A 13,844-nucleotide genomic window follows, 5' to 3' on the forward strand; every position below is an offset into this window, starting at 1 on the left:
GTAGACAGGTTGGTCAGATTCCTTGGGGGGAAATATCACTTGCCAAAACGGACACAGGACAAAAGAGAACATTTTCATTTTGAAAAAAACAACAACATGGTTTAATCTGAATCCATAGTTTTGAGTCCTCCCGGGAGGCCTCTGCACTAAGTTTTTCCGGATATTTAAGGAAGCCAGGACACCAATGTTATACAACTATTCAAGAGGAAAGAAAGGGAGGAACGCTTTTAGCATAAATCGGACACCAGAATCTGACATGGTTGTGGCAAGAGAGGAAATTTGCCAGGCTCTTCATGAAATTATACACCCAAACCTATGCAGAATATAAACAAATCAAATCCAACAACCGAGCAGATTTTATTTCAGGAAGGTACGGTTGGTTTGAAAGCCAAAACTCTCAGAGCCTATTGTGAAGGGCCAAAAAGAAAAAGACGGCCAAAAAGAGACGGAGAGGTCAGATACACAGCGCCCACCAGGAGCCCTGTGGGAGTTGACTCATCCCCGTCTCAACTACATGACCTCCCTCACCTGTCCACCGCATCCGTCTGGTCTTACTCTACACCAGCCCGGTCAGGTGGCCACAGGTCAGTTTAGGGACCGCATGCTAAAGTGTGGGGAAGAGGTGAGCAGAGCCTAAGGTCAACGAGAGGGCTTCAAAGGGTTCATGGACAACTGGAACTGAATGGTAGCGGGGTTGTTCCACAAACTTTTTGAAGCCCCCCCCCCCCCACATCAGGTGCTCTGAGCTCAGCTGCCTCCTCATCAGAGTGGCCCTGGCCAGGCCTACGTGGCCTGTTTCACAAGCTGGGGGGGGGGGGGGAAGAGTGGTGAAGCTGCACACGTGTGTGTGGGAGGTGGCAGCTCCTCTTGAGAAGCCATCGCCCTGGCACAGCATGCTCACCTGAGGGGCATTGGCTGAGTGCCCTGCCGCTTGAAGGCTCTTTCCAGCCTCTCCTGGGTTGTCCTGGAATTCCCGCCAGGCAAGTAGAGCTTCAGTGGCGTCCTGTCCACCGCGGGGCCGCCGTCCACTGGTGAGCTGGCCTCAAAAATGTCTCTCACCCTGCCCCTCTCCCTCGGGGGCAGCCCTTTGCTAGGCAGGTGGGGCGGGCTGCTCGGAGTGGTTTTCTGCTTGTCTATGGTCAGTTCACACAGCTGACCCAGGGGGCTCCTGGGCAAGGAGCTGGTGTGTGAGATCTCCTGCGGGGCTGGGCAGGTGGAGAGCTCCAGGACCTTCCGGCTCTCTTCCTCTTGGGGCTGGATCGTGCCGCCCAAGGCTGGAGACCGCCTCAAGGAACGTTTTCGGAAGGAATCCTGAAAGGACAAAGGCAAAGACCTGTGAGGATCCCCTTCCAGAAAAACACTTTTTCTCACTTCAAGCATTCCCCGATGACGTCCCCCTAGCCTGGGAATGCCTTTTCCCACCCCCAGTTCCTTCAGCTTTGATCCAGCCTAGTCTTGGGGGGATAGGATGCACTTCGACTATGGTGCTGGTGAAGAATATTGAGAGTACCAGGAACTGTCTGGGAGGGCTCGGGAGGGAAAGGGGCAGGGGTGAGGGGGGTGGGGGATGAGCTGAAACCAAGAGCTCAAGTAGAAAGAAAATATTTTGAAAATGATGATGGCAACATATGTATAAATGTGCTTGACACAATGGATAGATGGATGGATGGATGGATGGATGATAAGAGCTATAAGAGCCCCCAATAAAATGATTTATTAAAATAAATAGATAAATAAAGTACCACGAACTGCCAAATCAAACTGTTACAGAGAAGTACAGCAAGAGGGCGCTTTAGCAGCAAGCATGGTGAGACTTCTGCTCACGTACTTTGGTCGTGTTGTCAGGAGAGCCCAGTCCCTTTAGAAGGACCTCATGCTCGGTCAGGTGGAGGGGCGGTACCTCCACGTGATGGACTGACACCGTGGTCCCACAATGGGCTCAAGCACAGGAACGACTGTGTTTACCATGGTCAGGCGCTGGATACCTGTAGAGTTGTTTTTGCTTGTTTTATGAATGACTTCCAAAAGCGGTAGGACATTCCTGCTCTCCTTGCTCATGTACTCGCTGAGGAGAGGGGACCTCACCCGTTACCACCCGGTGGCGAGAAAACCAAAATAGGCCCACTGGGCTCCACTGGGTTGAAAATTCCAAACGTCGCAGCAGTTCGAGAAATATTCCGGGCCCCGCGGTGGTAGGGCCTGGGCTGGAGTAAATGGTGGCCATTTCTGGGCCACCTAGTGCAAACAACGACGTGCAGACACCTCCGGGAGCAGCCACCCAGGCCCCCCCCCCCCGCCACAGAGGTGGGGGGACATCCGTCACCGTGCTCAGGGAGACACAAACTTCTGGCCGGGGGGAACCAGGGAGTCCGGCCTCGCTCTTGGCCCCCGGCAAGCACAGAGCTGATCTCAGGGCTGAAAGCGAAACGACTGGTGGACCGGTTAGTGAATCTTGGCTCTTTTCTCTTGAGTAGCCAATAAGAAAAGCAAGACACCTTTTCTCGGAAGTCTGGGAAGATGCTACGGCGCCCGCCCCGGAGTGTCCTTCAGAAGGCGTGTGGGAAACCAAACCTCTCAAAATAAACACTACAAGTTTGCCGCAATGTCCTTGGCAGGAAAGCAAATATGCATCATCTCCCCGTGAAAGGGTCCCAATGACACACACGTGACGATTCCAAACTCACAGGAGCAGACCCATTTGGGGTGTGGTCCACTGTCCCGAGTGTCCCCAGATCTTTTTGGGGGGGGGGGAGCTCACAACTATTCTCAGAATGCGACGTCGTCTGCCTTTTTCACTGCGTGGAAACCTGCGCCGCCATCACCCCGGTGCTGTGGCTGGAAACACTTAGCGCACAGTGAGGCAGCCGCGCCAGGCGTCCCAGTGTTCAGTGCACTCCCCACAGTCACACACGAGCCATCGAAAGGAAAGAAGCGAACATGTTCCTTTCACTTAAGAGTACCTTTGCTCAAACAGTGAAACTCACGAATTAAAACTCCCAACCTTCCGGCACACATCCTCCTAATATTCTGCATGACAAACTCGGGTGGGCATGAGGCGCAGGAGGCATGTCTCGGGGAAAGGAGCTGGTGTGGCCGACAGTCGTTGGGGGCTGTGGGCTTTCCTGGGACCTGACTTCTGCTGTCCGACCCCCAGTCGGGTGGTTCACACGGAGATGGCTGGCAGATCGCTGCCTTGAAAGTAAACTGAACCTCCTAACCTCATGGCAGGCGCAGGACACGTTTACTGCCAACAACGAAATTCCCACTTCTGAGTTAGAACTTGGAGTTATAGAAAGTGAGCCTCTGCCCCTGTCGCCCTGTGGTTCTTTCCGGTACTGAAAAACGTTTCTGACGAGTTGGGTGGTGACAGCAACACCTGTTGATTTTTTTAAGTGGGGAACGATGCAATGTGTCAACATTTGGAAGTTCCGCATAGTTAAGTATTTTCCAAATAACCAGTGCATCATGTTGCAAACCCATGCAGGGAAAAGGGGCCAAGAATTGCAGGTGACAAGGACCAAGAGTCCATCGATGTGGTTTTAGATGTCCATACTCAGAAACTACTACGGGCTGAGTTTGGGTGTGGTGCCAAAGAATAGTCCTAATTACCTGAAAATTCCATTAAAAGACTCTTCCCTGTCTTTTGCAACTACGTTTCTGTGTGAGGCCAGATCCCCTTTGGTCCTTCGAAAGCGCACAGGACCTTTGGGCTGGCTTCGATAAGCCAGACTTCAAGGGACGAGCAAACCTGGCCAAACAATGCTACTCAGCTCACCTGTTTTTTATCTTCATTATTTTTCTGTCAACAAAATGTTCTTTGTGTTCAGTGGGATGGGTTTATTCTTGTTATTTCTAATCATTTAGTCAGCAAGCTGCTTGATACCCTGCTGACCCGACACCCCCTGGCTTGGCTCGGCAAGCCAGCAAACAGGTACACTTGTCAGCTAAGCGTCGGAATCCAGGCAGCAGCTGTACACCACTTGCAGGAAGCAAGATCAAGGAAGAAGTGGGCGCATTTCCAGAAAAGCTTTAGCTGGGTGGCAGAAGTGGGGTTTTATAATTGATACGTGGGATATAATTGTAAACAAATGGACTTCGTTCCCGGTTAGAACAAAGACAAAAACAAATGAACTGATAAGCACGGTGGCTTCTTTTTCCTCGAACTCCCCAGGTATTGAAAATGACAAAAAGCAACAAGATCGTCTCCGGGCTTGGCTGGGTGTTCCCGACCCTGCGAGGCAAAGGCAATGCGGGGTCGATGTGTTCTCACTTGGCAAAGCAATGTAAAACCGGAGCACGTCAGGGACTGAAGGCCCTTCAGACATCTTCAGTCCGTCCAAGTCAGTGGGCAAGAAGGGGACACTGAGGACAGGGTAAGAGACGAGGCCTGCTCACGGTCCTGTCGGGGGTTTATGGCCAGGACAGAAAGGAAACAGAGGCAGGTGTTCTTCCTAGAACCCTACACGGGTCCCTCTTCTGAGGCTAGCTTGTGTGGTACCCCAAAATACGCCCGAGGTGGCATCTTTGGTCCCCCCTCACCAGTTCTCACTCTCCCCTCTCAGAACCAGAGTAAGCTCACTAGTCCCACCTGTGGTGAACTGGCCATGGGCCCAGCCATCATGCCTCGGACAATCAGGCCGGACTTGTGCCTGGTCTTCTCGCCCATCCTCTTCAAGTCCACGGACGGCTCCGATGACTTCAGATTTTCCAGCTTGTCCCAAGCAGGAGCCAAGGTGGGGCCTTCACCTGGGATGGTCTGCATGGGCTTGCTTTTGTGGGGGGGTCTTTTGGAGGACACAAAATTGCCGAGTACATCCCCATCAAGATTGTCATGTCTGCAAGAGAAAAAGAAAAAGGGGGGGGGTGTAATTTCTTTAAATGAGGTTCTCCAAAAGCAATCAGTAGCAATAAGGCCGGGTTGAACACTGCACAGGCACTCAGTGAGCCTTTGGCCAAAAGAGGATTTCTAACCAGCCACGCTCTAGCATGAAAGGCAGGAAGCAGAAATGCTTTGGGATCTGAGGGACCACAGCCTACAAAATAAACCTGGTGAGCAGGCCAAGGCATCCCACTAATTATCCACGAGAGGCCCCTCAAGTCCTCAAAATCAAGCGCATCTCAGAGATCTCCAACCTAAGTGATCAAGGGGAACTGCAGCCCCCAGCACAGTCATGGGTTTGTAGAGCTCAGCCTGACCTCACACCATGGATTAGAGCAGCGGTTCTCAACCTTCCTCACGCCGCGACCCTTTCACACAGTGCCTCATGTGCTGGTGACCCCCCCCCCCCAACCATAACATTATTTTCATTGCTACTTCATAACTGTGATTTTGCTACTGTTATCAATCAGGTGACCCCTGTGAAAGGGTCATTTGACCCCCCCAAGGGGTCAAGACCCACAGGTTGAGAACCACTGGATTAGACAGACAGATGATTGATGGATGGATGGATGGATGGGTGGATAAAGAGAGTAAGAGAGAGAGAGAGATCCAAACCACTACTTTTGAGTCCATTCTAACTCATAGGGACCTTAGAGGATCTAATACAACTGCCCCCTGTAGTTCCAAGACAAGCATGGTAGTAGCTAGATAGGTAAGTAGGTAGGTAGGTAGGTAGGTAGGTAGGTAGGTAGGTAGGTAGATAACTCCTAGCAACCTAAGCATAGCAGAATGAAATGTCGTGTAGTCCTGTGTCACCCCCAACACTGCCCACGCGTGGTTGATGCCATGTTGCAGCTACAGCATCGAGACCTCTGACCGAGGGCCTTCCTCACCCTCACCCTCACTGGCTCTCTACTTCGCCAAACGTAACGTCCTCTCCTATCCAGTGCTTTCTCGAGAAGTTGATCCCTCCTAAAGATAGGTCTAAATCAATTGATCGGGACAAGGTTCAGTTGTGATCCACAGGTTCTCACTGGCTAACTGTCAGAAGTAGATCACTAGGACTTTCTTATTGTCTGTTAGGCTGGAAGCTCTGCTGAACTCTGTCCACCATGGCGACCCTGCTGGTATTTAGAATACTGGAGGTGTAGCTTCTAGCATCCCAGCAACATGCAAGCCCACAGTAGGACACACTGACACACAGTGGGGGGCACCATTGGAAAAAGGGTATAAAGAACCACAGCACTGGGGTCTCGAGGCTCATGAGCAGCCATCTAAGGTGCGACCATTTGCCCCCCTGCCCGGAAGAAAGAAGAGTGATGGGAATCGAGAGGCATAGGAAACAGTGAGTCCAATGGACTAACAGACCACACAGACATCAGTCTCCACAACCCTCTTCTGAGACCCGAAGAACTAGATGAGGCCCGGCCACCAAGGCTCTGGAAAAGGGTCGCATTAGAAGGTCATGGGTAGAATTATTAAAACAAAAAAACAGGTGGAACAAAACTCAAAATCATATATTATTGGTCGGATGGATCCCCCTTAGTCAGTCATCCTTCTGTCTACAACTGAGCTCATCCCCGGATCAGAAGCGTCAACCACTTAAGCTCTAAAGAGGAGCTTCCCCCAAAAGCGGAGGGTTGGGAAAGCAGGAGGAATGGAGACAGGAAGCAGAGGGAGGGTGGGGTAAGTGATGGACACTGAGGAGACTGAGAAGGGCGAGCTGAAACAAAAAGACCTATCGCTGACGGTCCGCTCTGTCAGTCTGCAGCCGCTTCACAATAAAAAGCTTTTGAAAAATAAAGCAAGTTTTTAAATAAATAATAACCCCAGCAAACAGTCAGGTGCTCCCTGGCTGTTCCGTTAAGGTTGGGGCCAAGCACGCTAATGGATATGTCTCCTGGGCTGCTTGGTTGAAAGTGAGAGGGAATAAAGTGTGAAAGTGTGTGTGTGTGTGTGTGTGTGTGTGTCAGTCTGTATGAGTGTGAGTTTGTGTGAGTCAGTGTGAGTGTGTCAGTGTGTGTCTGCAAGTGTGTTGGTATGGGTGTGTGTATGTGGTGTGAGTGTGTTGATGTGAGTGTGTATATCAGTGTGTCAATTTGAGTGTATCAGTGTGTCAGTGTGAATGTGTCTGTGTGTGTCAGCGTGAGTGTCTATGTGTCCGTGTGTGTGTCAGTGTGAGTGTGTCAGTGTGAGTGTGCCAGTGTTTTCATGTGAGTGTGTGTCAGTGAGTGTGAGTGTTGGTGTGAGTGAGAACATGCGAGAGCTGGAAAGAGTGAAGAGAGCCTAGCAAAGAGAGTCAAAGAGACAACGCTAAAGTCCAGGTAGAGAAGAGGAATCTTAAATGTGACCCAGACCAGGGCATCTTCTACCCCTGGACGCTGGTCCAAAGGGCATCAACACCACTCTGTGCCCAGCTGCTGCCCTGCTCCCTGGGCCCGGCATCACGGTGGGTTTCCCAGACTGCAGCTCTTTCCAGGAGTAGAAAGCCTGTCTTTCGTCCAGGGAGAGGCTGGTGATTTTGAACTGCTGACATTGTAGTTCGCAGCCCAACACAGAACCACTACACCGCTTGGGCTCCTGGGCCTGGACACAGCCTGTGCTGAACCTAGAAAGTGAGCGACAGGGGACAGCCAGAAGGGCCTAGGCACCAGCACAGAGCCTGTAAAAGGAGGACACGTACATTCAAGTACGTGGATCCGCCTGAGTCCCTGCCAGCAGTTCCTGCATCTGTCCGTACGTGGGAGTGGGACTGCTGGGTTGTGTGATAATCCTAACTCGGTAAGGAGCGGCCATGCACTCGTCCACAGCAGGTGCATCCTTACACAGCCCGCAGCAATGCATGGGGCCCAGGTCTCCACATCAGTGCCACGATGGTCATCCAAAACAGCCACAAGGTGGACACCACCAAGGAGCTCACCGGAGGATGGATGGGTAAATAAAATGTGGTGTGCCTGTCAGTGGGGGGGAACATTACTCAACCATGAAAAAGGTGAGGAGAAGCTACCTGAGACGACCGGGACACACAGCTCTTTCGCAATATTGCACTCAGTGTACTAAGCGGGACACAAAAGTGCCCGCATTTTGTACAGCGCCACTTATCTGGAATACCCAGGACAGGCAAATGGCAGGAAACAGAACGTCACTGTGAGGTCCCCAGGGTGGGCGCGGTTACTTCACGGAGCGTGTCGCTGCGAGAGGGATGAAAGTGTGTGAGGGCAGCGGGCAGGGTTGCACAGGACGGCAGGTGAACTAACGCCATCGTTGTCGGGAGCCATCAGACTGGCTGCAACCCACAGAGACCCTGTGCACAGCAGAACAAATGCTGCCCGGTCCTGCGCCAGCCTCGCGATGGCTCCTGTGCCTGAGCCCATTGCTGCAGCCACGTGTCCATCCTCCTCCTCGAGGGCCTTCCTCTGTTCCGCTGCCCCTCTGCTTTACCCAGCATGATGCCCTTCTCCAGGGACTGGCGTCGCCTGATGTGCCCGAATGAAAGACAAAGTCTTGCCAACCTTGCCTCTAAGGAGTACTCTGGCCGTACTTCTTCCAGGACAGATTTGCAAGTTTCGGGTTCTTCTCCAGGGAGCTTCCCAAAAATCCGTCCACGGGACCATGCCACCATCTCTGAGCCCCATGCTGCCGCACTTCCGGAAGGCCGCTCAGAGCGTTAGCCACAGGCTTTTTGAAAGAAATCACTGGGGACCGGGAGCACAACACATGTAGGTGAGCAGTGAGGGCTGGGTCACGCACAGCAAGGGTTACCTGAGAATCTGGATTTAATTCTGGGAGTGCCGGGGGGGTGGGGAGGGTGTGGAAGGATCCTATGATGGGTCAGCAGGAACGTGGCCATGGCCACCTGTGCTGCAAGAAGCTCGCTGTCTCAGAAGGAAGGTGAGTCTGAAAAGATTACAGGGGAGGAAAACACAATGGAGCCTGAGTGGGGCAGGCGGTGAAGCAGGCAGGAAAAGGCTGGCAATTCCAGCCCATTCTGAGGGGCCTCAGAAGACACCCGGCAATGACCCAGATTTCCGGGGAGCAAGGCGCTGCCACCCGCTCCACAACAGCGTACGACAGCCCAGGCTGATGAAGGCATGAGGGGAGTGGACAGCTCAGGGCAGAGTCTGGCATCCTTCAGGACGAGGAACGAACGGGTCACATGGATGCTGTTAGCCACCACCGAGTCCGCTCCACCTTGGGAGACCGCACACGGGGCGTGGCGGGAAAAGCCCTGTCTAGTTCCACACCAGCTGCATGCCCCATGATTCTGCTCCTGCGGGGCATCTCCCAGCCTCGGGATGTGTCTCCCACACGAGACCACCGGCTCTACTGTTAGCCACACGGTTCTCCTTGGCTGATGTCCAGACACCTATTACCCATGCTTTCTCCCAACCTGTCAGGAGCGTGTTCATCTGGGTGACCTTCCTGGTATTTGAAATCCCGGGGGGCATGGCTTCAGCATGACAGCGACATGCAGGCCCCCACAGCGGAGACCCACAGCAGGCAGTTGGAGGAGGTGGGTGGATGTTAAAAATCACAGAGGAGGAGCCAGGGATAGCCGCCAAGTTTGGGACTTGAGTGTCTGGGTAGAACAAGGGAGCCTCAACACCGGCACTGTTGGCTTTCCTTGTCTCGGGAACCTTCCGTGGCCCAGCCAGGCGGCCGCCTCCTTCTCCAGACCACCCTCAGACACCGCCTTTTACATCACAGGCCTCTGTGAAGCTGCCTTCATCAACCCCCATCTTGGGGTGGTTCAACATCCAGGCCCTCCAACGCAGCTCATCTCAGGAAAGGAATGAGTCCAGGCAAGCTGGGAGGCAACCCCACCGCAGGAAGACAAACTCACAGCTGAGGGCTGGATGCAGTAAGACGGCTGGAGTGAGAGTGTCCATTCATGTTCCCCCGAGGGCTCCAAACCTCATTAGTGCTCAGATGTCCTCCTCCCCGTCTCCAGGGTGCCCTGCCTCCTTGTCCAATTCTATACACCTGCTTTCAAATGCCATACCCCAGCAAACAAAGCAAGCGCTTGAACCCTGGGAAGCAGGGAATGGAAAACAAACACGATGCATCTCAAACAGGCTCCGCCACAGTGTGGCCCGTGCCAGCGGCCTGGGGGAACACTCAGTGCTCTGTCGCACACAACACAGCCTGTGGGCAAACAAGAACGACCCCACGGGCACCTGGGAGTGAACGAATCCTGGCACCTGGGAGTGAACAGGTGGTCTTACGTGGTACAAACAGGCCTGAAAGACATGATGAAGTTCAGAATCTTGAGCGGGAGAAAAACTCAAAATACCAAGCTCACTGACTGTACTCAATGTGGTCACCGGGATCTTCTTAAAAGGGGGTAAGGCTGTGCATTAGAAGAAGGGGATGAGGGAACAGAAACAGCAGGTGTGGCATGGGTTGGTTTCTGTCTCCCCCAAAAGAGGTGTGGAAATCTTAGCCCTGATACCTACAGACATGATCCTGCTTGGAGAAAGGGCTTTCTCTCCTACACTAGGTAGGTCATACCCGGGTAGGGTGGGCTCTAAACGTAATCACGTCGGAGCTCCAAAAGAAGATAGAATACACACACACACACACACACACACACACACACACACACACACACACTCACACACACACTCACACACACTCACACACTCACTCACACACTCACACTCACACACACACTCACACTCACTCACACTCACACACACTCACACACACACTCACACACACACTCACACTCACACACACTCACAACACACTCACTCACACACTCACACACACACACTCACACACACACACACCACTCACACACACACACACTCACACACACACACTCACACACTCACACACACACACTCACACACACACTCACTCACACTCACACACACTCACACACACACTCACACACACACACACTCACACACACACTCACACACTCACACACACTCACACACTCACTCACACACTCACTCACACACACTCACACACACACTCACTCACACTCACACACACACTCACACACACACTCACACACAAACACACTCACACACACTCACACACACACTCACACACACACACTCACACACAAACACACTCACACACACTCACACACACACTCACACACACTCACACTCACACACACCACACACACACACACACACACACACCACACACACACCACACACACACTCACACACACACTCACACACACACACACACACACACACTCACACACACACTCACACACTCACACACACACACCACACACACACACTCACACACACTCACACACACACTCACACACACACTCACATACTCACACACACACTCACACACACACTCACATACTCACACACACACAAACACACACGCTCACACACACACTCACTCACACACACACTCACACACACACACTCACACACACACTCACACTCACACACACACTCACTCACACACACACACACGAAGGTGGAAGAGGGCAGGAAACGGAGATGGGCACATCCTCAGGGATTGCTGGTAACGCCCAGAAGCTTAATAGAACGAGGAAGGCTCTCCCCGTAGAATTCAGATTTCTCACCTCCTCTGCCTTGAGCAAGCTGAGGGACGGGGGCAGTAAGAAGCGGCGAGAGAATAAGAGCCCTTTCCGTAAAGCTGCCCATCTGCGGCACGTGAGTGACAGCAACACCAGGGAAGTAAGGCAAGGTGGAGATGGTACAGGAAGGGGCCTCGCGAGCCACAGCCGAGAGGAGCTAAAACGGGCAGGGTAGAGGATTGTCCCCTCTGAGCGCCCAGAAGGACCAGGCTTTGAGCACGCACACACGCACTGTCGTGGGGTTGATGCAGGCTCATAGCGACCCTGCAGGACAAGAACTGCCCCCGTGAGCTTCCAAGACTATAACTGTTGAAGGGAGCGGAAAGTCCTTTCTTCCGTCGAGCGGCTGATGGTTTTGAACTACTGACCTTTCAGATTGCAGCTGAACTCGTAGCCACTGCTGCATCCTCAGGGCCCCTTTGGGGCTTTTAGCCAGGGAGACTCCTTTTGGACTTGGGACCCCCAGCTCTGTAGGCTAGTCAACTCCTGTTGCGTCCAATCACGACGCTGACGCGGAGAAACCTGTGAGAGACGGAACTGGGCGGGGCCACCTTGGGTTTTTTGTGTGTTGTGTTCGTTGTCATTTGACGTGTTTCTTATTCAAAAAGAGCTCCCTTGGCGTCCACGTGGTGTTCTGACTCTGTGCGGGCGCCTTCAACACGCTCACGTTCACAGCCACTTTCTGCTCCTCAGAGAGGAAAGCACGCGCGTGGGAGCCTGTCTCGGCCACACTGAGCACACCACATGTGGCGCTTGTGTCTCTGTGCCTGGCAAGGTCCCCGCCGCGGGCAGGGGGAAGTCTTTTTCTTTTTTTTCTTTTTTTGGTAAATCATTTTACTGGGGGTTCGTACAACTCTTCTCACAATCCATCCATCCATCCATGGTGCCAAGCACTTTTGTACATTTGTTGCCCTCATCATTCTCAAAACATTTCCTTTCTACTTGAGTCCTTGGTATCAGCTCCTCATTTTCCCCCTCCCTCCACCCTGAACCCTTGGTATGCCATAAACGATTATTATTTTTTCATGTCTCACACTGACCAATGTCTCCCTTCACCCACTTTCTGGATGTCCATCTCCTGGGAGGGGCCGGGGTGGCGGGGTGCAGTCTTTCCTGCCTCGCCCTTTAGGGGAAAAGCTTGGAGTCTTCCCTGTGGGTGAGGGGAGGTCCCCGCCTAGCTCGGGTGCTGGCCGTGAGTTTTACTGTTGTTGTTTGGTTACGGCAGAGACCGGAAAGGGACCCACAGAGAAGGGGGCAGGGAGAGAGATACCTGACTTTGCTGGTCTCAGCCAGTGGCACTCTCCACCCCGCGTCTTCATCGGAAAGGTCGTAGATATTGACCAGCGTGGTCTCCGCACACCTCCCCGGCAGCCGGTTGTTTTTCTTCGGAACGGAGAGCAAGGGGATGGGCGCCTCTTGGGTGAACTCGTTGGCGGCATTTCCAAAGTGATCCAGAAAGTACCTGGTGATGAGTTCGAGGTTTGTCTTGAGAGGATTTTCCTTTGCCTAACATTGGGACAAAGAGAAGAAAGTCATTAATTGTATATGCTGCTGCTTCTGGTGAAGGCTCAGAAAAATGTTGATTCCAATTCTGAAAAAAAAAAAAAATACAAAGAAGCCCACTGCCATCAAGTCTGTTCTAGCTCACAGAAACCCTGTAAGGGGCGTCTGAATGGGTAGATCTCTGTGGGAGTAGACAGCCTCACCCTTCTCCCACAGAGCAGCCAGAAGGCTTGAACCAAGAACACTGAGGTTCACAGCCCAGTGCCTACCCCACAGCGCCACCAGGGTTCCTGTCCTTTGTTGCTGTTTGGTGCCATCCAGTTGGTTTGACCCATCGTCACCTCATGCACAGCAGAGCAAAACTTGGCCCGGCCCTGCGCCATTCTCACGATTGTTCCCGTGCCTGAGCCCACTGGGTCAGTCCATCTCACTGAGGGCCCTCCCCTCTCTTTCACTGCCCCTGCATTATGCCGAGAAGGATGTCCTTCCCCAGGGACTGGTCCCTGCTGACCACATGCCCAGAGTACTCGAGATGAAGTGTAGCCACCCAGTACCTTAGCATCCATTGACCCACTTCCTGCTCATTCGGACATTCATTCAGCAAGCATTCACGGAGTGCCAAGTATCCATGCCAGGCACTGTGTGAGGCAGGGAGGGACACAGAGGTGACAGCAACACCCCTGTCCTAAGAGAATTGGCAGCTAATGTGGGTGCCCAGCAACTCACCGAACAGTTCAAATAAGGTGTGATGTGAACAGAGGAATATCCAAAGAAATGTGCTTGAGGGTCTTCCTCCCAACACCCCCTCACACCCAGCCCCAGGAATAACTTTAGAAAAACAGAAATCCTTTCATCTGAAAATAAGAAAGATCAAGTGTA

At 52.7% G+C, this 13,844-nt stretch overlaps 1 protein-coding gene across 1 annotated transcript in view; it reads right to left on the reverse strand.

The window, feature by feature from the left end:
- The window catches only part of MINDY4 (MINDY lysine 48 deubiquitinase 4), a 154,135-nt gene that overhangs the window by 124,893 nt on the left and 15,398 nt on the right, over nucleotides 1–13,844 (reverse strand). The window contains exons 3-5 of the mRNA XM_075558217.1: nucleotides 12,733–12,968; nucleotides 4,589–4,835; nucleotides 902–1,311 (exon numbers count right to left, since the gene is read on the reverse strand). Coding sequence (XP_075414332.1) covers nucleotides 902–1,311; nucleotides 4,589–4,835; nucleotides 12,733–12,968 — 893 coding nt within the window. The remainder of the gene's footprint in view (nucleotides 1–901; nucleotides 1,312–4,588; nucleotides 4,836–12,732; nucleotides 12,969–13,844) is intronic.

Source organism: Tenrec ecaudatus, chromosome 9 (genome assembly GCF_050624435.1).
Source record: "Tenrec ecaudatus isolate mTenEca1 chromosome 9, mTenEca1.hap1, whole genome shotgun sequence".
Classification (NCBI taxonomy): domain Eukaryota; kingdom Metazoa; phylum Chordata; class Mammalia; order Afrosoricida; family Tenrecidae; genus Tenrec; species Tenrec ecaudatus.